The sequence below is a fragment of the Mirounga angustirostris genome, unplaced genomic scaffold (assembly GCF_029215605.1).
Source record: "Mirounga angustirostris isolate CCGP_5_RB_7025 unplaced genomic scaffold, mMirAng1.0.hap1 SCAF_6, whole genome shotgun sequence".
Taxonomy (NCBI): Eukaryota; Metazoa; Chordata; class Mammalia; order Carnivora; family Phocidae; genus Mirounga; species Mirounga angustirostris.
In genome coordinates this window covers 86,631,464-86,657,355 of record NW_026991714.1, presented here as the reverse complement: position 1 = coordinate 86,657,355, position 25,892 = coordinate 86,631,464, and the positions used below count along the sequence as shown (strand labels likewise).

Below are 25,892 nucleotides of genomic sequence, written 5' to 3'. Positions count from 1 at the left end.
AGCAAAATTGTGTATAAAGGACAGAGATTCCCGTATACCTCCTGCCCCTACACGTGCGCACCTCCCCCAGTGTCAACATATCCCACCAGAGTGGCCCATTGCTACAATCAGGGTACCAACATTGACACATCATAGCCACCCAGAGTCCATAGTTCATATTAGGATTCACTCTTGGTGGTGTACATTCGGTGGGTTTTAACAAATGTACAGGGACATGAATCCACCATTACAGTATACTACAGTGTAGTTTCACTGCCCTAAACATCCTCTGTGTTCCGACTCTTCATCCCTCCCTCCCCCCAATCCCTGACAACCACAGATCCTTTTCCTGTCTCCATAGTTTTGCCTTTTCCAGAATGTCATATAGTTAGAATCATACTACTGTATGTTGCCTTTTCAGATTGGCTTGTCTCACTTAGTAATGTGTAATGGAGGTTCCTCCATGTCTTTTCGTGGCTTGTTGGTGTATTTGTTCTTATCACTGAATAATATCCTGTTGTCTGAATGGACCACAGTTTATCCATTCACCTACTGAAGGACATCTTGGTTCCTTCTAAGCTGTGGCAGTTGTGAATAGAACTGCTATAAAGAACTGTGTGCAGGTTTTTGTGTAGGTGTACGTATTCAGTTCATTTGGGTAAGTACTGAGGAGTAAGACTGCTGGATCATATAGTAAGACTATGTGTAGTGTTGTGAGAAACTACCAAACTGTCTTCCAAAGTGACTGTACCATTTTGCATTCCCACCAGCAGTGAATGAGAGTTCCTCTTGCTCCACGTCTCCGGCAGCATTTGATGTTGTCAGTGTTTTTAATTTGAGCTATTATAACAGGTAGGAAGTAGAATCTCATTGTTTAAATTTGCATTTCCCTAGTGGTATATGATACTGAGTTCTTTTGATATACTCATTTACCCTCTGTTTATCTCCTTTGGGGAGGTATCTGTTCAGGTCTTTCACTCATTTGTTTAAGTGGATTGCTCATTTTCTTACTGAATTTTAAGCATTCTTTATATATTTTGGTTAACAGTCCTCCATCAGATATGTGGTCTGCAAATATTTTTTCTCAGTCTTTGGCTTGTCTTCTCATTTTCTTTACAGTGTCTCACTTTCTTTACAGTGTCTTTCCTAAAACAGAAATTTGAATGAGGTTTAGCTTTATCAATTCTTTCATGGATCACACCTTTGATGTTTTATCTAAAAAGTCATCGCCATACCAGAGATCATCTAGGTTTTTTTCCTATATTATGTTTCAGGAGCCTTATAATAATTTGGTTTTATATTCAGGTCTGTGATCCATTTTGAGTTAATTTTTGAGAAGGGCATAAGTTTTGTGTCTAGGTTTATTTATTTATTTATTTGTTTGTTTATTTATTTATTTATTTATTTATTTATTTATTTATTGCTTGCTTGCATGTGGTTGTCCAGTTGTTCCAGCATCATTTGTTGGAAAGACTATCCTTTGTCAAGGATCAGTTGACTATATTTGTGTGGGTCCACTTCTGGGCTCCAACTTTGTTCTTTCTCTTTAATGTTGTGTTGGTTATTCTGTTTGTTTGTTTGTTGCCTTTCGTATACTTCAGAATCTGTTGATACCCACAGAATAACTTTCTGGGATTTTTGTTTAGATTGTGTCAAATTTATAGATCAAGTTGGTAAGAATGGACATCTTGACAGTATTGAGGCTTCCTACCCATGAACATGGAATATCTCTCCATTTATTTAAAGTTCTTTTTATTTTTATCATCAGTTTTAGAGTTTTGCTCGTATAAATTTTGTGCCTATTTTGTTAGATTTATACCACACTTGGGGCGCACTAAAGTAAATGGTATTGTGTTTTTAATTTCAAATTCCCCTTGTTCATTGTTCATATATAAGAAAGCAGTTGACTTTTGTATATTAACCCTGTATCCTGCAACCTTGTTGTAATTACTTATTAGTTCTAGGAGTTTTTGATTCTTTCAGGTTTTCTACATAGACAGTCACATCATCCACAAACATCTTCCTTCTTAATCTATATTATACTTTTTGTTTCCTTGTCTTATTGCATTAGCTGGGACTTCCAGTATGATGTTGGAAAGTGGTACACATCCTTGCCATATTTCTGATCTTAGGAGGAAAGCTTCTAGTTTCTCACCATTAAGTATGAAGTTAGCTTTAGGGTTTTTATAGATGTTCTTTATGAAGCTGAAGAAGTTTTCCTTCTGTTCCTAGTTTGCTGAGAGTTTTTATCATGAATGAGTTGGATTTTGTCAAGTGGATTACATTAATTGATTTTCACATGTTGAGCCAGCCTTGCATACCTAAGATAAATCCTACTTGGTCATGGTATATAATTCTTTTTATACATTGTTGGATTTAATTTGCTAATATTTTGTTGTTTTTTGCATCTATATTCATAAGAGATATTGGTTTGTTATTTTCTTGTAATGTCCTTGTCTGGTTTTGTTATTAGGGTAATGCTGGCTTCATAGAATGAGTTAGGAAATATTCCCTCTGTGTCTATATTTTGAAGGAGAGTAGAGAATTAGTATGGTTTGTTCCTTAAATGTTTGGTAGATTTCACCAGTGAACCCATCTGGGCTCAGTGCTTTCTGTTTTGGAAGTAGATTTCTTGTAGATAACATACAGTCAGTTGGGCCTTGTTTTTTATCTATTCTGACAATCTCTGTCTTTTAATTGGTGTATTTAGACCATTGCCATTTAAAGTGGTTATTAATATAGCTGTATTGATATTTACCATATTTGTTACTCTTTTCTATTCCTTGCCCTTGTTCCTTTCTTATTTTTGTCTTCCACACTTTTTTCTGCTTTCCGTAGCTTTCATTGAGCATTTTACATGATTCCATTTTTCTCTCCTATTTTTTCTCTTAGTTTTAGTGATTGCCCTAGAGTTTGCAATATGTATTTACAACTAATCTAAGTCTAATTTCAAATAGCACTAGCCCTCTTCATGGTTAATGTATCTTATAACAAAATATTAAGAATTCTTCCCTCCTATTCCTTATATCATCACTGTCATTCATTTCACATATATGTGTGTACATAAACATATATATAAGCATACATAATCAAATATGTGGTTGCTATTATTATTTTGAACAAACTGTTATCTATTGGATGAATTAAGATAAGAAAACTAGAGTTGTCATTTTACCGTCACTTATGCCTTCTCTGATGTTCTTACTTTCACTCTGGAGATCTGAGTTTCTGCCCTGTATCATTTTCCTTTTCTCTGAAGAGCTTCTTTTAATAGATCTTGCAAGGCAGGTCTACCGGCAACATATTGCCTCAATTTTTGTTGTCTGGGAAAGTCTTTATTTCTCCTTCACTTCTGAAGATTATTTTCACAGAGTATAGAATTCTAGGTTGGTCTTTTTTTTTTTCCTTCTTAACACTTTAGATATTTCATTCCACTCTCTTCTTGCTTGCATGGTTTATGAGAAGTTGGATAGAATTCTCATCTTTGTTTCTCTAAAGCTGTTTTCCCCCCTCTGTCTTCTTCCAAGAGTTTTTTAAAAAATCATTAATTTTCTACAGTTTGAATGTGCCATGTCTAAGTATAGTTTCTGTTTTTATGTTTTCTCTTTGTTTGTTTATTTTTGTTATTTATCCTGCCTGATGTTCTCTGAGCTTCCTGGAGCTGTGTTTTGGTGTCTGACATTAATTTGAGGAAATTCTCAGTCATTATCACTTCAAATAATTCTTTCATTCCTGTCTCTCTTTCTTCTCATTCTGGTATTCCCATCACATGCATGTGTACACTTTTGGTAGTTGCCCAACATTTCTTGGATACTCTGTTCTGATTTTTTTTCAGGTTTTATTATCATTATTTTTTTAATCTTTGCTTTTCCATGTGGAGGTTTCTCCTGTCTTATCCTCAAGCTCAAAGATTCTTCCATCAGCTGTGCCCAGCCGTTAGCGCCATTCTTCATTTCTGTTAAGTGTTTTTGATCTCCAGTAATTCTTTATGATTTTTTTAATGAGAATTTTCATCTCTCTGTTTACATTATTCATTTGTCCTTCCATGTTGTCTATTTTTTCCATTAGAGCTTTTAACATATTAATTATAGTTGTTTTAAATTCCTGGTATGATAATTCCAACATCCCTGCCGTATCTGAGTCTGTTTTGACGCTTGCTTTTTCTCTTCAAACTATGTTTTAGCCTTTTAGTATGCCTTGTACGTTTTTCTTTGGCACTAGGTATGATGTGCTGGGTAAAAGGAACTCCAGTAAATAGGCCTTTAGTGATGTGGTGATAAGTTCTAGATGGGGAAGGGATTTTAAGACATATATGAAGGGGCGCCTGGGTGGCTCAGTTGGTTAAGCGACTGCCTTCGGCTCAGGTCATGATCCTGGAGTCCCGGGATCGAGTCCCACATCGGGCTCCCTGCTCAGCAGGGGGTCTGCTTCTCCCTCTGCCCTCTTCCGTCTCATGCTCTTTGTCTCTCATTCTCTCTCTGTCTCAAATAAATAAATAAAATCTTTAAAAAAAAAAAAAAAAGACATATATGAAGAGGGAGGGGGAAGCCATAGTCATATGATAGGTCTGTGCCTCTGGGCTGTCAACTTCACAAATGCTTCTCAGTTCTTCTCCCACAGAGGTAGGACAGGGTGGCCAGAGGCAATTAAAAAGGAGTATTTCCCTTCCTCCATGTAGAAGGCTAGGGGCAGGCTGGAGTTGAGTATTTTCCTTTCCCCAGGTTGCTTAGGCTCTGATAAACTCCCAAAAGGTTAGCTGTGGTAAATAATTTCTCTTGCAGGCAGGCCTTGTTAAGAACAGAATGCTCTGGCATATTTCAAAATGATTCTTTTTCTTCTCCCCCTGCTGGAAGCATGAAGGGATCTGTCTCCCAGTATTCATGATGAGAAACCGAGTTAAGCTCCTGGAGGTAAAACTCACAGAGGCCTGGGGGCCCACCTGTGGCTGATGCCCCTGGAGTTTTTAGTCTCTTGGGCTTGTCCACAGTGACCTCCTGCTGTTCATCCACTACAGTTCAGGTTTCGTTATCCAGACAAGGTTCCCCCAAAGGTTGCTGCTCCAGTAAGCTGTGATTCTCTATATTCACCTGTTGGTCTCTCCAGTTTTTAGAGTAGCAGGGTGCTCTATGATCTCACTTCTCTGAGCGAGCTAAGAAGAGTTGTTGGTTGATTTTTTTGCCTTGTTTAGCTTTTTGCTTATTATTAGGATGGAGTGATGACTTCCAAGCTCTTTACACACTGGACCAGAAACTGGAAGTTGGTTCATGGAATTTTTACTTTGATGGTGACCAAGAGTTTGTATATTCATGTTTCTTACTGAGGTTGGATAAGCATCACCCCGGGGAGTATAGGCTCTCCTTTGTCTACACCCTTCCCATTGTCCCAGATGCACTAGACGGGAATGTGTACATGCTCCCATTAGATGTATCTATTAGGGTGGCCCCCTCTCTTCTTCCCCAACTCCTGGATGAGTCATGTAGCCCGAGCCAGTTCCTTCCTATGTAAAATAGGCATTACCCACGCAGTGGGGAGCATCTGAATGGAATACTTAGCTAATAAGCTTTTCTTTATTATAATAATAGGATATGCTTCTACTGTGTGGATTAATGAGAGACTTCCTGTTAAACAAGTGTTCTAGTGGATTTTAAGACATATATGAAGAGGGAGGGGGAAGCCATCTTCACGGCATATACTAGAGTCATACTCTAGTTACAATCAGTTCAGTGTGGCATTGACCCTGGCTTTCATGTTTTCAGCTGTTATACAGTTGATTTTCTTCAGAGATAGGAATGTACTGATTTTCCTCTTTTTTGAGTTATTACTAATAACTTTTGATGAAGGCACCGTGTCCTTTTATTTTTCCAAAGGATTTTATCTGTTTTCGTTGTGACCTTTTTTTCTCACTAAATCAGCATACACATGAGTTTTTCCTTTAGAAGTTATTTTGCTATGATTAAGAAACATATTTTCCGCAAGAATGATGGGCACTGCCAGAATTTTTTGGTCTGCAAGGAACCACTGCTCATCGCACTTTCCACTGTGTAAAGTGGGTTGCTCAGAAACTCAGTAGCTTCCTGTGTTCTAGGTGTTGGATATCTAGCAGTTGTAGACAGATGGGTGGGAGGAGGCAGCATGAAGCTGAATATAGGAGCCTGGTGTTTTCCAGCATGGCCACAAAACCCACTGACAGATGTAAGAGCCAGATTAAAGATAGCAGTGATGCCCCCAGGCAACGGCACCAACTTCTTTGACCAAACACCCTATTAGCAAAAAATATTTTGAGTATATCTCACTCTCCCTCTATCTTAAAATACTCCTAGATTAAACACGTATTACCACACTAATTTATTGATGCATTCCAAAGCATATTTTAAATACGATATTATAAAGGATTAGGAAAAATACTTGAAAATCTCTACCATTTCTTTACCCCAGAAGGGTGTCTTACATGTCCCCACTCTGGACACCTCTGCTCATGGGTCAGCCATGGCCACAAAAGCCCAGGTTATTGTTTTAACTCAATTTCCTGTCCCAGCCCCGCCTACTTAGGGTAGAATCTGGAATTTCAATAAAACATGCCAGCCAAGTCGCCGTGGCCGAGGGGAGGCCTGGACACTAGGGTCCCGGCCTTCAGTTTCTGTTGGAAGCTCAGTCACACATGTTCCCATTCATGGGGCTTGAGGTGCACAGACCAAGCTGCACCCTGAGCCAGGGCATAGCTGAGAAGGGCTTTGTGAGCACTGTGCAGGAGCAGAACCACAAATGTGAGTGCCAGCAGCCGAATTTATAAACAACCGCATCCAACATTTGCCTTTTAGAGACCTGTGATTTCCTCACCAAGTTCTCCAGTCGAAACCTAGTCCATGAAGGAGGTCTGGGACTTGGGGTGAGAGATCTGGTCAACATCATCTTTCACTGCCTTTTATTTCTGCTGTCATCAGGGAGACCGAGTGCAGTTGGGAAGCGGGCTGCTCTTGACCTCACTCAGGTCATGCGGGCCAGGAGTCCTTCTGTGGAAGTTCCCTAAATTCAGCAGTCACTCCATGAATCCTCCATTTACACCCATAGAACTGCACCTTGTCTGGATCACGGGCAGCTTACAAGTCCGATGGTTCTCCGCCAGTTGGCTAAAGAAAGGAGGGAGTGCTTTGCTTTCTTTGCTCCCAAGGTGGGTGTCCTGGTGCCCTGCAGAGGAGGCCATGGTCATGCTCATGGGGAGAGTCCTGCTAACCCCCACCCCCCCCCCATGCTGCCAAGGAGTCCACTGGCTTCAGAGAGGGAACACAGCCTTCTCAAGTGGACACATTCTTCTAGGACGACTGCTTTCTAGAAGTGGAGAGGGAGCTGCAAGATTCGTGAACCCCTGAGCACATTGGGCTGGCACTCCCCATGTCCTTTTTCCAGTGTTTTGCCATTTCTGAAATAGTGGTGCGTAGCAACTGGAACGTGAGAGCGGTCTTCAAGGAACATAGGGCTTGGGGACAAGGACAGGGCAGCACCCTGAGCAGGGCACTGGGGCTCAGGGCTCAGCACCGCTCCTAGGCATCGGGCCTTAGAAAAATAGTGACTGTTTTGTAGTTCCATTTTCCTCCTATGTAAAACAGAGACACTTTCTCGCTGAGATCCCTTGATTCTGTTGTTTTAACTCCATCTTTCTGTTGCCTTTCAATCTCTCTTCCCAGATTAGAATCACTAGTCACACTGCCTTGGAGATGGGGTAAGGATATGTCTTCGTGTTCTTGCCTCTGTCCTTGCAGATTTCATGTCTGGACTGGAAGGCCTTTGGCCCTGAGGTTCCAGGACCAATTCCTTCCATTTCAGCCCCTGAAGTTTCTTTTTGGTGCTGATTTTCAAAGTGTTGTTTCAAACAGGGTGGTTATTTGTTGATTTTTTGTTTTTTGAAAATCTGATGGAGACGAATTTTCTTTTCTCCCCCTCTGGGTACAGAGAAAGCTTTCTGCTTTGAAAATTAGTCTGTCCCAGTAATTGTCCCTCCCATGTCCTCTCCTCTTGTGTCCTCAGCTTCTCTCGATCTGACTGATGATTAGCAGGCAGGATGGACGATGATCCAGGACGATGAAGAACAGAGGCCGGCCACGAGTAGAAAGGCCCAGGTCTGTCTTTGAGGCTGGCTGAGGATGAGGTCCTTCGTAGGGAGCTCTTGTCCTTCAGATGGTGACGTGTCCTTTAAGAGCAGATTCTCTTTTTGCCTTTCTGAAACCGTGGTGTCATTCTCATGTTCCATTATAACCTCCTGTAAGGGGGCAAGGCCTCGGAGAGACATGGATAGGGAGAAGGGAGAAGTCCTGATTACATTTTGGCTTGTCTGGGAGGTCCCCCCCATCTTTCACGGTGTCTTCTCCCACCCCAGCCCGGCCCACTGTTGCTTCATTACCCAAGTCAGTTGATTTCTCAAAACAGAAATTGCTCACGTTCACGCAAAGATGAATGACATGGGAATGGCAAAATGTGTAATAGAACCTCAATCCCAGTGTGAATTGCCGCGGATGCTAATGGAAACGTTTTAGTTTTTCTGCTTCCCACCTGCCCGAAGAAAGATGAGATGAACCACTTGTGTATTTATTCAGCATTGCTGCAGAGTCGGGACAAATGCTCCCCTGACCTTTTCTCCTTCTCAGGAATTTATTGGGCTCCAGCATTGTGTGTTTTTTTTTTTTTTTTAATCGTGGTAAGATACACGTAACATAAAATTTACCATTTTAACCATTTCTAAGCATACGGTCGAGCAGCATTAAGCGCACTCACACTGTTGTGTGACCCTCATTCCATCCCTCTCTAGAACTTTCTCATTTTCCAGACTGGAACTCTGTCCCCATGAAACACTAACTCCCGTTCTCCCTCCCCCAGTCCCTGGCCGCCACCATTCTACTTCCTGTCTCTGTGAACTTCTCTCCTCTCGACACCTTATGAGATAAATGGAATCATACGGTACTTGTCCTTTCATGACTGGCATATTTCACTCCATGCAGTGTCCTCGGGTTCATCCATGTTGTAGCCTGGGTCAGAGTTTCCTTGCTTCTTAGGGCCAAACACTCGTCCCCTGTATCTCTCTGCACCACGTGCCCTGTGAGCCACACTGTCCGGGGAGCCCCGTGCGACAGCCCTGGGACAGCGAGTTCTGCATGCCTCCCTGTGACCCAGGCCCGAGGTCCAGGAGAAGAGAATACGTGGCTGATAATCCTTCGGGGAAGCATCTTTTTTAAAAACAAGCAATATGCTATTTGTGGAACATTTAAGAAATTCAGATAAGCAAAAATAAGATTATTCATACGTAATTCTACCACCCCAAAGTAACCCGTGTGACTCTGGCACGGCCCATTCCTCCACACTCGTCCTGGGCGTATAGCCAGGCGCCTGAATAAGGTGAGCCAGTGTCTGCATCCAGATGGGCCAGGCCCAGGTGCAGGAGGCCTGGGGCCCTAGACACAATGTCTGAGTCAGCTCTGGGGCTTTTCAGTGTTTTCGTGAGTTCTTATAAAACATATCGAATAGTCCACCAGGCGAGTAACACTGCTAAGGATTTGGGGGATTAGCTGGGAAGTCTACTCACACATGCTCCTCTCTCCCGGTAATAGCACCTCAGGGTTCTCCCCGAGTCTGTCATGGAGGACACCTCCTGCCTCCCTCCTCCTCCCGGGATGGCTCAGGACAGGCCACAGGCAGCCCCTACCAGCCGGTTACATCGACATTTTTATACATGCAGCACCACACTGGACTTGTTTCTTCTGGATATTCTATCATAAACACCTCCTCATGTCCCGAAATACTTCCTGTACTGCATTTTTAATGACAGCAATGTACCCGTTACCTAGCTCCTTGAACTTATCCTGTTTTGTGGAACTTGTAGAGGGTTTCCAGCAAACATCCATTGAGGTGAATCTCTATATGCCCTCAATTACTTCCCTGAAATAAATCCCTAAAAGAGAAACTCCAGGGTCAGTGGCAAGGCATGTGTTTAAGGATTTTTTTATATCAATTGCCAAATTGTCTTCCAAAGAAGGGGGCCTGTTTCCTTGCACCCTAGCCAGCATGAAAAAACAAACCTTCTAATGTCCTTCCCCCCTCCTTCCAACAAGTAAGAAAAAAAAAAACGAGGACATCAATCAGGTCAGTAGCCAGAAGTGTGATAAAGCTATTAAAGTAAAATTGTCTGAAGCTTTCTTAGTGGAACTCAAGCGTCCAGAACAATTCAGATGGTGTCTAGAGCTCTCCGTGCTGGCATGCCACACCTGAACTCCTCTGTTCCGCTGCGGGCACAGGGTTTTCCGAGACGCTCATAAGCTGAAGTGGGTCCAGATGATGTGACTCAGATGTGAGGGGGCCGGAAACAGCATCTGATGAGGAGCACTTAAAATAACGGCATGTTTTTACAGAAGGGCTTAGAAGGGGAAAATGGAATCGTGATGTCCAAATAGTCGGAAGGCCGCCATAGAAAAGAGGCCGAAGTCTCATGTTTTTCTTTTTATTTGAGACTCCGGAGAGTGGAAGTCACAGGCAGGCAGTTTTTATTAGTGGATAAGGAAGCCTGGGCCAGCAATTCTGGCTCCTCTTGAAACGATGACTTCTCCATCACTAGAAACTCCTAAGCAGTGGCTGCATGCTAGGGGTTGTGATGAAGAGATGTTCCCACACTTGCAGAGAAATACCTTCCCTGGTTCCTTCGGACTCCGATCACAGAGGATGTCAGCATTCAAGAGATGGGCACGTGGCTGCCACTCAGAGACTCCATCGCACCAGCCACTGGGTCAGGGGCGGGGCGGGGGAAGTGAGAGGGTGCTTGCCAGCGGAAGTGGGACCTGCCCAGACCTGTTGGGTGCCTTTGGTGCTGCGCCAGAATTTCTTTAAAGTGAGTTGTTGGCCAGTTAGGAAGAGAGAGACCTGGGTTTACGTCATGGTACCATCATTTTGCACGTTAACCTCTAAGTCTCAGTTCCCCAATCTGTAAAATGGGCACAGTAATAATACATATTTTCCAGGGTGATTGTGTGGTGTGGATTGAGTCTGGGTGAAGTGTCTGTCCTGTGGTACTGGTTAATAGGCTCCCTCTTTCTCCACCTGTACCTTCCTTGCATCAGCTTCCATTCTGTTCGCTTTGATACTTCTACTAATAGTCGGAATAAAATAGGTGATCGGTAGAGACCAAGTACAACAAACTAGATTAATTATAAATTAGACCACTGTCCCTTAGGGGAAACATGAAAAGTTTCCATTTAAAATTTGGAAAAGAAATACATGAATTTAAGCCAGGGGTAGACCTCACAATGCAAAGCAGAACTGCTTCGTGGTGTTTTTATAGTTATTTTGATGGCACCAGTCATTTTAAATAAATTAAGGGTACTTACCCTATAACATCCCATTTTTTTCCTTTTATTTGCATTAAGTGATTAAAGAACTTTTAATCTCTTCTTTGAATTTCCTCTTCTTTCGTCCTTAAAAATGAGTTGTGTAGGATTTCTTATTCCAGGAGACAGTTTCTCATGGGTGAGCAAAATTTCCTGCCATACCAGCTATCCAGGGACAAAAAATAATAAAGTATTATTTACATGTCTTTGTCATTTAGTTGGATATATTTGTTTGCAGTCCCCACCTTGCCCTGGTCTCCTCTTTCATGTTGTAGCATTATGACCTTCTAGAGGAACAATATTAGGGATTTTTTTCTCTCTCTCTCTTAAGCATAGTAAAATTACATTCCATTTGAGATCAACCAGGAGGTTAAAATAAATCTGAGGGCTTTGTCCTTTGATTTAAAATACATTCTATTTCCCTTCTTGGCTGCTTTCCCGGAAGAGGCTACTCTGTTTTGTACAGACTAGCTTTCAGTTTGTCGAAGCCATCCTTCCCGGGGAGGACTTGAGGGCACCACTACAATATGGCACAGCCGTGGTCGCCCCCCAGGATCCAGAAGCCTCCTGCCCCCGCCCGCACCCCCCCAGTGCTGGCCCAGTGGGACCCACGCCGGCCCAGGCACTTTCCTTCCCCTCGTACACCTGTCCTCGGGGACACACGGCAGCACAGTCAGGATCTGCCAAAGGACCATCCCACCTGAGGTCGCTGATGTGGAGACCCCGTGGGTATGTCCCCGAGCACTCGGGTTTTCATGTGTTTTGTGGTATTAACCCTTTGAAGGTTCGTTTCCATAGATGGACGTCATTGTTGCCTTAAAGATGAGGCTTAGTGAACAGGAAGTTTTTAAGAAAGAAATGACGTTGTTTGGAAATGTGGCATTCTTTTAAATTAAATTTAACCGAAGCGAGTCCTCCAAATGCAAGCAGTTCCCTGGTTAGGAAAGTGTCTTTTCCAAAAGATCAGTTCTGGGTTGGGTATTAGGAGCCTAGACCGAGCTTTTCTGTGGAAGTGCCGTCCCGGGTGGCACTTCGGACCCCCGCGGTAGCTGGAACGGGCCCCGACCTCGGGCCACAGAGCAGGGCCTCCCGTGGGCCTCAGCACCTGTGCGGCCCACAGCCTCCGTCTGGGCCCCGCGGACCTCGTGTGCTTCTGATCGCCAGCTGGCCTCTCTGCCCGAGGGCTGCTGTGTCGTTCTGCAGTGTGGACGAGATCAGGGTGGGGAGGGGGGTGGGTGGGAGTTAAAGACGGGAAAAGAAAACAGGAAGAAGTTGTTGGGCCTGAGGTCAGTGTGGCCGGGGAACAGGTGATAATGGCTGCAGGGTGGGCAGGGGCGCGTCTGTGGCGTGGACCAGCAGGGGCGAGTGGCAGGAACTTGTCTTGTCACTACCAACCTTGGGACGCCTTTCCCACAGGGGCCGCGAGTGGAGACTCGTGGGGCCCAGGTGGGCAGTCTGGTCCGTCCCTTCAGGTCCGGGCTCTTCTCCCCCAAGGCGGTTGCCCTGGGTCTCACCCTCCCCCATCTCTGGACCTTGTTTCTTGTGGTTGGAAGGGTAGAAGGGGACTGGCTCCCACTGGGAGGCCTCGGGGTGTTGATCCGAGGGCGCTGGGTGGGGAGTACTCTCGCTCCCTCTGGCCGGTAGCCGGCCCCTCCCTGGACTGGCCTCCGCTCCCCGCAGAGACCAGATCAGGCAGGAGAGGAGGGCCAGAGTTCCAGCACCCCCGTGGATCTGTGGGAGTGGCCACAGAACGAGCTGAGGCTGTGTGCAATGCCCCGGTTGCAGAAGGCTCCTTTTGTGGGATACTTCTTTGCATTATTAAACATGCACTATGTGGCAGGTTCATGGCTGGGCCCCTGCCTGGAAGCAAAAAGAGCAAACAAACAAGCAAACAAGCCAACAGACCAGGCAGCAGAGCTGCAGGCAGGCGATGTGAGTGAGTGTGCAAGGCACACCCGAGGTGTGCCCGGGCCTGCGCAGGGGGCTGGGGGGCGGCCGCAGAGGGAGGCAAGCCCTGCCCCTGTGCTCAGAGCTAGGGCGCCAATGGGAGAACGCGGAGCTCATCCCTTTCTATTTGGTTTCAGTCGCCTCTTTCTAGACCTTGATGTCCACACCGAAAAGGGTGCACCCGACGCGGTGAGGAGGGATACTGCAGGCGGAGCTGGGTGAAGAGGTGCTGAGCACTCCTGTCAGACCACTTTAATGAGTGCGTCCCCAAGGGCAGACCAACACAGAGACAGGCACTGCGAGGACCCATGGGCGTCTGCAGATCCCGCTCTGCAATTCCTGGGGAAGGGCAGGGCACACACGGTCATCTCTATTTTCAAGGGTGGACTTAGCTCCTTCCTTGGCAGAATTTTGAGTTCAGTTATTAGAGGGGAGGAGGTTTGTGGCAAAGCAGTGGTTGGAATGGAGCTGTGATTGAGGAAGAGGGAAGAGGAATGCTGTAGCGAGAGGCCATAGCTGGGGACACCGGGAGGGCCTCTTGGAGGAGGTGGCCACGTTGAGAAGCAGCCCCGCCTTGCAGTGTTATGACACCTCATTTGTTCGTACACACAGCACAGGCTGTGCGCAGATGGGTGGGAGGCACGGTTTAGTAAGGGTTCACAGGTAGACTGTAGAGGTACAGAGACGAAGCTGACAAGAATGGGAATGGGATCTCAGCCATAAACAAGAGGTGCCACACTGGGGGCCTGGGTTCTGCTGTGGCTCCTCATTGAGGAGCAGGACAGGCTGGGGGCAGACAGCAAGGCCGTGCGCACTGGAGGAGAGCAGAGACCGCCTCACAGGTTCAGGGCCCACGGGCACTGGGCTTAGAGAAGAAAAGATGCGCTTCTGGGGACCTGGGACTCATCCTCAGGTGCAGGCAGGGTCTTCCTGAGCAGGGAGTTGAGGGGGCAGGTGTTTGGGGGATCATTTACCCCCCTCTGAGCATCCATCCTTCCCACAGCCAGAATCACTTCCGGGAGTGCAAATTTGGTCAGCACTCACCTGCTCAAAGATTCTGTGCTCCCCGGAATGTGGAGAATACTGTTTGAGCACTTGAGCCAGGGCTGAGACTCAGGGCTGGGCACAGACTGGCCTTCTCCTCTCCTGTCATCCCCTGTCTTCACATCCCCTCCCCTTCATCCTGTTGCATCTTCCAGTACAGCCCTCCCAGGGCCTGGCCGGCTCCTACTCATGCCTCAAGACACAGCCCAAATGCCCCTTCTTCGGGGCTTTTTCTGCCCTTGGGTTACAGGCTCATCTCATCTTGGCCACATGGCTCGTTGGCACTCCTTTCCCACAAGGTACGTGTGTGTAGCTCAAGGGCAGAGGCTGCATTCCTTCTTGTGTGCTTGCTCAGGGTTGGCATTTTCTCCGTACTGGCCCGTTCCACACAACCTGGGGAAAACAGAAGGCAGTAAATGTTTTCTCCAAAATTGAGAACTTCCTTACAGTAAGTTTGCCCAAAATAGAATGGCTGTCTTATGCAGTGAGCAGTTCCCCGGGACTGCATATGTGAACAGGAACAAGATGCTGAGCTGGCCCTTAAAAGAGAGTCTTCCAACTGTCAGATGTGACAGGGTGGGTTCTGGGCCTCACCAGGAAATGGGAAGGTAGAAATGGGACCAGAAACCCATTCCCACCCTGTCCCGCACACACATGGCCTTCCCAGGTGGCCCAGTCCCTCCCTCCGCATCCCCCTCTGAGCAGAAGGAGGGCGTCTGTGTCTGCGGCTGGCCCCCGCCGGCCCTCAGGGTGGGGTGGGGGCAGGACAGAAAGGTGAAGGGAGGCACCCCCTGGCATGCAGGGTAGGCTGCTGGGCGCTGTGCTTCCTGCCCACAGTCCTGGGGTATCTGTCATGTAAGAAATTTGAAAATAATTTAAGTGAGAAACTGAGGGGCCTCGCTGATCATGGTATAACTGACAGTAAAACTAATATTATCTGAAAATAGGCCACTCAGACTCCCGTGTTCCAGCCTGGGCTCCATCCTGACTGTTCTCTTCCGGGCAGTAACACCCACGCTTCCGAGCCAGCCTTCCCTCCCCTCTCCCCTGCCCCACCTTTGAAATGTGATGGCATCACATTGTCCCCTTCCCTGAAGCAAGCAGAGACTGACATTGTGTTGATTATTTTTTCCAAGTGTTCCCTGGGCACTGCAGGTGGGGATGGAGGAATAGAGGTGCGGACACAGGTTAACTTACCGGTGGCCCCCCTTTTCTCTTTTCGCGGGTACCAGTGGTTAGAGGCAGAAGGTGGGCTGCAGGGAAGGGTGAACTGCCTTCTCCTGCATGTTCTGGCCTCTGCTCACCTGGGCAGGTGTCATGCTCACCTGGGCAGGTGCTTACAGGAACCTTGGAAGGCAGATGAGGCTCCCCCATCCAGTGCTTCCCACTCATTCCCCAGGGTCGGCTGCAGAGGTGGGACACCCAAGGGAAGCCGTGGAGGGGCCTGGTGGGCCCGGCGGCTCCCAGCGACCCTCCCCAGTGAGGAGCCAAGGGAGGGGTTACATCAGCAAAGTGGGGGTAATTGTGTTCGTGTTTGGCCAGTTCTGCCTGCGAAGTCAGTTAATGTTGGACGGTAGTCAGTGGCTTAGGAACTATTACTGCTGTCATGGCTTCATTTATATTTCATCACAACTTCAGAGGTGGAATGTCGTTCTGCTTGCATACAGTCCTGAGGGTCGGGAGGGGTGGGGGGACTGAGCTCACGCCGGGGTCTCGGGCCCGGGGCCTTGCCCCTCCGGGCTGCTCCTCTGCTCAGGTTCCATGAACGCCAGCTGTGGACCTCCAAGCCCCATCCATGAACCCAGCATTGGTGCGGGACCACCGTTGACGCCGCGTCCTCAGTTTCTCTGCGCGGCGAGCGACGATCCTCCCGGCGGGCTCACCGGGACAGCAGTGTCCGCAGACGAAGGGAAGGAGCCGCCGTCCGGCCCGGGTGGAGGGCGCTTCTCAGACATGAGTGTCAGCTGCCCGAGGATGCCACTCCTTAGAGCCAGTCTGAAGTTGTGTTCTTCGGGCCAGTGTGCAGGATTTGGGTTGCTTTTTCAGGATCAGCCTTGGGTGCCTTAGACCCAGGTGGAGACCATCCATAGTAGATGGGTCAACAAGTGTGTGCATGCAGTGCGAATGGGGTGCTGGGGTCCGTGGGTGAGAAATAGCAACAAAACAGGAGATTCGGCTCTGGGGTGAGGAGCTCCTTCCCAGTCCAGCTGGGAGGGGCAGGCGTGTGCCCGGGGTGATGGGAGGCATGTGGGGCAGCATTGGAAGCTGCCTGCTTCTCTGAGGAGCTTGACCTTGAAGGGCAAGCTTGACCTTGAAAGGCAAGGTGAGCTTGGGCTGGCTGTATGTGTTCACACGGAGTGGGGGTCCTCCCCCAGACGCATCAGGCACAGACAGGTGCCTCGTCCTACCCGCACAGTGACCATCAGGAAGAGTCTCAGGTTTACAGAATCATAGGTTTCGACACTCCCAAGGCCACATAGTCCCTCCTTCCCAGAGAAGTCCATCTTCTGGAAATCAGTTTCTTCATCAATATTTTCTTAACCTCATTTAATAAAAGAGCTGTTTTCACCGGCCTTCTTAGGGTAATATCTGCTTTCTGCTGTCGTGTTCTTTAACTGCAGGCTGTTTTCCCATCGTCTTTGGGGATGAAGCTGGTTTCTGGCTTCTCCTCTAACATTTTCTATCTCTGGGGTATTTCCTGTCCACTGCTTCTGCCTAGCCAAGTGCACGGTCACTAGATTTGCATGTATTTCTGTGTGTTTGTTTTCTAAAGCTCTTAATTTGCAAGGCTCTTTTCTACAAATTTTAAAGAGGCAATAGAAGTGCAAGATGATATATGAATGGCATTTTTTAGAAGTCAGGATATTCAGACATTATATCTACTGTTTGGACTATTTCTCTCCAACCTGTAACTTATGCCCCTCCTGTTCTGGGGTCTTCCCTTGCTGCCCGGAATCGGACTGGGGCATATGTCCCCTCTGGGAACCCTGCTCTCTTTCCTGCCTCTGCCTCTTCGGGCAGCTCCAACCTGAGGAATTCTATATAATACAGAAATAACACCTTTCTATAATGGTTCTTTAGCTCTGCGTTTTTCAAATTACGGGTTGTGACCCTTTATTAGAGGATCTGTCACACCCACGTAAGAAAAACAGAACAGACTAGATTTTCATTGCATTTGTGTGTGTACATGCATGTCATGACATCTGGGACAGGAGAGAAAAATGTGCGTCCTTTAGTCAAACATATTCGAACGTCCCTGCTGGGTTCCAACATACTGCTAAACTTTTATGGAAGAGAAACCAGTTACAATCTGTCTCCAGGAAATGGTCTTATGCCGTGGGAAATTTAATTGTCACAAGTCAAGGCAGAGCTGCCAGGAGTCCTGGTGAAGATGTTCCCGAGTCGGCAGCAGTCACGGTGGGCTGCCTCTGAGTGGGTTCCTACCGTCTCTGGAGGATGGCTTCTCCTCTGTCACTCCTACTCATTGTTCAGGTCTCAGCCCAGGTGGGCCTTCCCCGGGGAAGCCTTCCCTGCTCCCCCTGTCTGCATCAGTTTCCTCTGTTAGATGCCTCCATAGAACTACAATTCTTGCCATCAGGACACCTGGCTCAGTTTTTAATGATACATTGATTAGGATGGTCATTTTATTGATTGTCTCCCTCCATCTTCTAGAACATGACCTCCACAGGACAAGTCTGGTTTTGTTCATTCAGGAGCCACTGCGATGCCTAGCATATAATCCACACCTAGTATAAACCAGTGGCTTGGGGCCAAGTCCCCACAGTCGACTGACATCAGGCATCCCATAAAACCCTCTGCTGTGCTCAGGTCTTCTCCAGAAAGGGGGCAGGAGTCTGATAGCACAAGATGCACAGGTGGGATCGAAGCCCCAGGAGCTCAGCAGAGGCCTTGGCCTTTAGCCACTGCTCTTTCCACACATAGACCCACACCGACCGAGAGTGAGCGGACCTCCTTCTTCCTGTCCCCAGTGCTCCCAGTGAGGCTCACGTAGAGCATAAGCAGAATTAGGATGGAACATCCACATGGCTGTGGATGGGGCTCGACAGTTCCCGGTTCCATCGTTACAAGCTACTAATTGCAGTAAAGAACATTCAGGCCATTAAGCATTAGTGGGAACCAGCTCATTTAGATTCCATAGTAAGTGTTGCACGTATAGATTTTAGCTGAGGCTCTGATTTGTGTTAGTCTGAGCACAGGTGGGTGGTTTTTCCTCCTCTGTCCTCAAGAGTCTGTGAGGGGGAAGGCAGAAAGGTGGGGAGAGAGGAGGATCGATTAAGTATTTCTAGGGTTGCCTTCCTATGAAAAACATGTTTCCAAAAAAAATGTTTTGGAAACATTTTATTTTAGGTGGCAGAAAATGCTAACCCTCTGGCTGGCTCCCATGACCAGACATTTATCGGGGGACAGCATAGTCACAGCCAGAGAGCTCGTGAGTTTTGAAACTGCTTTTCCATTTGAGAGACTGGACCTTTGTGACCCCAAGTATCATTTCCATGGCAACCAGCTGCGATGAGATGGGGGGTTTTGACCTCGCAGGACATTTGCAACAAGAAGCAGATGAGCTTTTAGATGGAAAATTTACTGTATGGCCTTGAACAGATCTCCTATAAGTGAATCTCAGTTTCCTCATCTCTGAAATAGAGAAAGGAACTGGACATTCTTTTGATTGTATGTGGAGAGATCCATGTTGGAAAAGCATGTATGTAGGTATTGTTGATCTTTACTTAACCAATCCAACCAACGTTTGACGTGAGGCAGAAGAGCTATGGCCCGCACACATTGGTCTGTTCTGGGTAGCAGTCAACAGGCCTGCTTTCACCTCTCTGACCAGCACCTCAGTCTTTGTTAAACTGGCTTCCTGGCTGGTCCTGGACAGGCGAGCTCACTGCCACCCCAGGGCCTTTGCACTGCGGTTCCCTGAGTATTTTCTTATGTTCTTCCCGGAGGGCTGTGTGGCCCACTCCCTCCCTTTGTCTGGGTGTTTGCTCCAGGTCACCCTCTTAGAGGGCCCCATCAGACACCCCATATGAAACAGCAGCCCCCGAACGGTCTGCCCCTTCGTGCCTTTTCTTCACAGCACTGTGACCACCTGGAACTTCATGAGCTTCATGGGGCAAGGCTGTTATCATGGTTTTCTTTTTGAGTTTGGCTTGAATTTGCTACACCTACCAAACTGGCACATAATAGGCCATTAAATCCTCATGAAGAGCCTTTTTTCATTGTTTTAAATTTATTTATCTTTAGGAAACTGTTTCAAGTTTCAAAACTTGACCACGATCATGAACGTAGCGAGTGGCAAGCAGCCGTCTAAAGCCGGGGTGGCCCTCAAGTCCTGAACTTTCTCTTTGCTTTCCGCCTCTTTCCCTCTGCGAGCTGATGCCTTCGCATGCTTCCCCAGGTTCTGCCCTCATTACGCCCAGGCTTGTCCAGGCTCGCCCCACGCCACAGCGCTCTCTTTCTTCTAGATCCCAGGCTGCTGCCAGCAGGCACTGGCACCAGATCCTAGTAAGTGCTCCCCACTCCACTGCCGTGTTCCTGGAGAACCCCGTGCTTGGCCTTCTAGAGCGGCGGCTGCATATCCGATCATGAGTCAGGGCGCCGCATGCGTGGACCGGCCACCATGCCTCCGTTCCCTCTGGACGCGTGTGCTAGGAGGTGTGTGTGGTAGGAATATCTTCGCTCACCCCCTCGTGGGGACACACATGGCAGCCACTCCAAGAAGAATCCCTGAGGGAGTCTCACCAAGGGGTGTTCTTGGGGGTATTATTCCTTGTTGAAACATTTATTTCTGTGGGGCACCTGGGTGGTCCCGTCGGTGAAAGCATCTGACTCTTGGTTTCGGCCCGGGTCCTGATCTCAGGGCCGTGAGTTTGGGCCCCGCACTGGGCTGCACACTGAGCACGGAGTCTGGCTGGAGAGTCTCCCTCTCCCTCTGCCCCTCCCACTCGTGTGCACGCACTCTCTGTCTCTCAAAATAAATAAATAAACATTTTTAAAAAGACATTTATTTTTGAGTTACCTGACGTAACACGATGGGATGCCTTATGTTGAATTTGGACATTATCTTTTTCACCATATCTGAGGTGCTTTGGGGCATCACCATAATCCCTGGGCAGGTGGGACAAGCAGATGAAAATCTCCCCTCTTACCGTGCTTACGTATACTTCGGTGGACAGAGACTGTTATTCACTAGACAACACCTGAGGTCCAAGTCTTTAACTTCCCTGTTGCAAACTGTCCAACATATGGGCATGATGGTGCTTGCTCGGGCTGTTCCCGGCTAGTTTGTCGATGACGGTTGCTGGGAGAGGAAAACCTGGGCACTTATCCCTAAGGTAGCACAGTTCCTGTGGTGTGTGCTGGCCGTGCTGGGCTCATTTCCCGGTCCCACACCCTCTGCTCTGCTTCTTGCAGGAAAAGTGCGGTGGCGGGACTTTAACCAGGAAGCTTACGTCGGAGGGACGATGGTCCGCTCTGGGCAGGACCCCTACGCCCGCAACAAATTCAACCAGGTGGAAAGTGATAAGCTGCGGATGGACAGAGCCATTCCTGACACCAGACACGACCAGTAAGTACGGAGCTGGGTGTGGGCCCGGGGCTTCACTTGCTTCCCCACAGCCCAGTAAGTAGCTTTTACTGTGCCACTAACATTTTTCTGTTCCTCCGGGCAGCTGACCGTGTGTTGTGTCTTTTATGGGGTGGCAAAGCTAGGAAAAATTCTGAGGCACATGGCAACAGGACCTCACCCACAGAAAGCGACAGGCCCATTTGGGATGGGATTCCAGCATTGCGGATGCCCCGAGGCAGGATCTGGAGGCTGTGGGTTGCTGGCCAGAGCGTGGGAGTCAGCAGGAGAAAGTTGTGTTACTGGCCTCATGTTCACTCATCACTTGTCATTTCTAAAATCCATCCACACGCACAAGGATCGGTTCCCATTTTTCACGACCTCGTTGGAAGGAAGAAAATGGGAATGCTTGCTTATTAGGACAGTGTAAGTCGGAAATGCTGTAGGGAGTAGAAAGGGGAAAGAGATGGCCTAGCAGGGTAGGTGTGAAATTGAGACAAGAGGCACAGGGTGACCTCTGACCACAGTAGGAGCTCTTGTCTGCATCCCTCTATTGATTCTTCAGGGCTCTGGGACCTAAGGGTGGAGGGCACCCTGGGGTTTACCAGGCTCGGCCAGCGAGGTCTCTGGCCATACGGACATGTGCTCGCCACCACTTACGAGGGGAGTGATATCCCTAACCCTACTCTTACCTCTAAGCCTTGCTGGTAAGAACCTCTGATTGGGAGGCTGTTCCCACAGGCTTCGCTCAGGACTCGTCTTGTTTCGGATTGTTAAAAAAACAAGCAGCTGCATTTGGAGGCCAGCTGCTTTCCTGGGTGCTGGGTGGGCGTTCCTGCTCACTGAGTAACTTAGGGAGTCAGTCCTCTGTCAGGGCTGGCACATCGTGGATGCACATCTACTGCAACTCAGACGCTGTGTTCGGGACCTGGGATTCCAGTCGGAAAAGTCTTGGCCTGTCCTGGCGGGTGGGGGATGACAGGTGCACCAGGAAGCAAAGGGATGCAGTACCCTGAGGCTTGGACAGTCTGTTCCAAATCAATGCATTCAGGGCCCCCAGGAGGTGGGAAGGCCAGGAAGGGCCCCAAGGAGGGGTGGGTCCCGAGCTGGAGGCCTCCAGAAAGAGGGTCAGGGACACGGCTGTGACAGGTTGCACTGGGCTTCCCAGGAGCCAGCCAGGGATCCAATTGCTCTGGGTGTGTGTCCAGGGATTGACAGGAGGGTAAGCTGATGAGCGACGAAAGTCAACGAAATTACACACAAACACATCTTAAAGTTTGCCCTTATTTTGTGAGGTAGTAGCGTATGTGGAAAGTATTTTTCTTCTCTCCTCCTGAATTTCAGGGGAACTGGACTTAACTGTGTAGGTACTGGTTAACGGCCAGTGCTCACTCCCTTAACAGGTCTCTTTGCATTCTAGATAGCTCTGTTCACCCATAGCAGCACATAAGGATGTAGATTTACAAGTCTTTGGACTGGGGAAGTAAGCATGCAGTGTGTGTGTGATATATTTAGTATACGAAACATATGATTGATATGTAAATGTATGTGATATTAAAATCCTACCATTTTTCTAAATCCAGTCCAGGAGACTGCTTAATATCTCCTGTGATCCATTCATTCTTCTTCAAGGGCAGTCCTGATGCTGCGCTCCTGGTTAAAGTCAGCATGGTTAACTGTTTAACACCCTCTCTAAAATAGGGTTTGCTGACCTGTGGATCCAAGGACCCCGGGGAGGCCACATGGAGGCTTTGGGACCCTGAAAGTCCCGAAGCTGTGTGTACCGTCCCAAGGTGTGGACATGCCTGCCTATCTGGGGAGAGGTCCCGGGTGCCTGCGTCCCCACCACCATCCATCCCCAGGCTAAATGTGCCAAACGCTCTTTGGGGTGCCCTCACGCCATCCTCTGGACTCATGGCGCTGGACACAAAGGTTGTCCTCATTGCACAGAGAGGAAACTGAGGCTCCTGCTGTGTTAAAACTTGCCCAGTGATTAGGAGCAGCCGACTTAAGGCCAGAAAGGGGCAGTGTGGCTTTTCAGAGGGGCTTGGCCTAAACCCGAGAGAGCGGTTAAAGTTCTAGCAGAATCTAGCTCCGAAACCCTACCTGGTGGCTGGAATCGACTGTTTGGAATCCTGTCTCCGTGAGATGGTGCTCACGTCACTGCACCATTTGGGTATGAGTGGTTTTTCTGCTGTGGCTCTTCCTCCACAGACGTTTCCTTCGAGCTGCGAGAAAGTTTGTCTTTGGTGACGGCCCATCAGTGTGTGGGCTATGGTTCTGCCAACATTACCAGCCCCTTGAAAGTCCCCCAAACTATACATAGACAGACATGGCTTCTTTTCAGTTTTTGAGATAGGAGTTTGTCCAAACGGTTGTTTGACTATTCATCTCATGGTGGGATGTGTTATAGGTGGGGCTAATTTGAGTTCCAGCTACTGTGTCACGTTCATTTGCATGTGTTAAAGGAACAGCTGGGATGCCTTCCATGTTTGTTTGACTTCGGCTAAATTAAAGTCTGCCCAAGTCCGTCAGATGCCTGGAATCGAGCCAGTGTGCTATCCTCAAAGTGTGAGCTCGAGGAGAACTGCTCGGATTAAATGTCAGGTTAAGGAGATCAAGTTACCTCTGTGAATCCCCCCACCCCCCACCCCACCGTTTCTCTAATAAAGAGCGATTAAGGCATTTGACCTTCCACACAGATGTCACTTTTTTGTTTGTCTCTGCAGTATCCGCCTTGGTCTAGGATTATGGAAACGTTTGGATTCAGTCTTCACTTGGAATAAATCTGAAAGCAATGCACGTGGTTAATTAAGGACAAGGTTTTTGGAGTCACGCAGATCTTGGTCACAATCCCAGACTCTCCAGTTCTTAATTCTGTGGCCTTTATCATTTATAAGATGACGTCACACGATCACCTCTGGTTACTGTGAGGATTAAGCAGAATGTTCACAAGGGCTGGTTCCTCCTCCCGCGAGATTTTGTGCGAGAGCCACATCAGTGAGGCGGCCCTTGACCTTGACTGCCTCCCCTAGGAATGCAGCCTCCTGGCCCCCATGCCAGCATTCCTAATCCCCCACGCACTTGATTTCTCCATAATTCATATCACCACCTACACACCATGCGTTTGACTTATTTACACGTTCGTCTGTCTTTACGCATAAGAATAGTGAGATAGCATGTCCAGGGCTGTTATTGAACAACTCATGGCACTCCATAAACTCGGTACATATTTGTTGAGTGAGTGTATTGCTTAGCACAAAGCTTGACATATGGTGAGTGCCCACTGAGTCATTAGTGATGTTAACAGTCATAAAAAAAAATAAAGGAGAGTGAGTGAAAGGGAGATTGTTAAGCAGTGGAGATCAGATGAGCCCCAAGATGAACCCCAAATAACTCTACCATGTTTATGTTCTTCAGGACTGGAAGGCACTGCAATTATACTCTACTCCTTATTGTTTGTCGTTTGGGATAGATACAAGGAATCAGGGATTCAGAGCCTTGCAAAAGCAAAAACAAAACAAAACAAAAACTCCACACATTTGGGCTATGTTTTATTTACCTTTTTAAGTGTATAAAAAAATACTGTGCCAAAAAAAAATCCACACATAGAAGCAGGAAGCCTAGAAAAGCTTGTGGGAGTGAAATCCTAGATCTGACATACAGGAAACCCTTAGAAATTAGAAAGTGGAAGCCCATGCTATTCTTGAAAGTACAGTTTCTCCACTCCAAAAAAAATTGCTTCTCTACCTCATTTAATCTTATTTGAAATCTCAAATAAGCTATCACAACGAAAAGCAAATTAAAAACCAATGGGAATTTCGAAAGTGCTTTTTCAGACTATTTGTTTCTACCCCATCCCACCTCTGGGAAGCTGTTGTTACGGGCCTGGCAAAAGATCATGCAAAGCAGCATCAGACAGATCCACATACATACGTACTGAAGGGGGAAGCCAACAGGACGCACTAATGGATTTGATGAGGGGTAGAGCTCCAAGGTTTATGGCTAGAACAAGGGAAGAGACAGGTTGCCTTTAAGTGAGATGGGGGAGGCTGAGTGGAGCAGGTGTGGGGGACACATCCGGAGTTAACATTTGGACGTGTTAAGTTCCAGATGCGTTGTGTGTGATTGGATGTGTGTCTGGTGTTCAGGAGAAAGGTCTTGGTGGCAGTGTGAATTTGGGAATGGTCTGTATGCAGATGGTACTTAAAATCATGCGATGGATGTCATATCCAAGGCAGGGAACATAGAAATAAGGAGAGGCCCAAAGACCAAGCTCTGGATGACTCCACCATTGAAATTTTCAGCTGCAAATGTGAAGCCAAGGCTAACACTTGGAGTATGGACCAACATGGTAGACCGCTTACTATTTCCTATGGGTGATGAGAAGTGTTGCCTTCTTAGAGTAGGGGTAAGAGAAAGCCTCTCCAGCATCCAACTCAGAAGGGTTTGTGTTGTTTGGCTTTTATTTGCATTTGAGCGTGTGTTGTTTTGTTTGCCCGGAAATGTGTCTGATGGGAAAGTCAAGTCCGGAAATCAAGTGCAACCCAAGAAGTTTGTAGAATATGGTTCTGTCCTTCTTCTTTTCCCTGTCAGCCAAACACCATTCCTTTTCATTTATGTATTCAAGTCGCTAAAATGAGAACTGCTTGGTAAAAGAACAGGTTTTGCTCAGGTTGCAAAAGTTAAATGATTAGAAAGTTTCTCTCTGTGTCCCCACCCTTTCCTTTGATCACTAAATTAAAAATGAAGGGTTTTGAAGCTTTTTTGAATTGAAAACTAAAATACTGCTCCTGAGAACAGGCCTATCTCAACTGCATCCCACAAAGGATCCTTCTCTCAGAAAGAAGTGTATCCAAATTGCCCACCTAATGGATTCATCTGGCAGGCTCGAAATTGAGAAAACGCTGTTTTTACTCTGTCTATAAATTAGAGTTGTAAGGTTTGGTTTGGTTTTGTTCAGGATCATCACT

The 25,892-nt window shown here is 47.3% G+C and overlaps 1 protein-coding gene across 2 annotated transcripts in view; it reads left to right on the top strand.

The window, feature by feature from the left end:
* GALNT2 (polypeptide N-acetylgalactosaminyltransferase 2) overlaps window positions 1-25,892 on the top strand; it is a 183,402-nt gene that overhangs the window by 96,139 nt on the left and 61,371 nt on the right. For both annotated transcript variants that reach the window (XM_045877854.3, XM_064594644.1), the window contains exon 3: window positions 20,769-20,922. In XM_045877854.3, coding sequence (XP_045733810.1) covers window positions 20,769-20,922 — 154 coding nt within the window. The remainder of the gene's footprint in view (window positions 1-20,768; window positions 20,923-25,892) is intronic.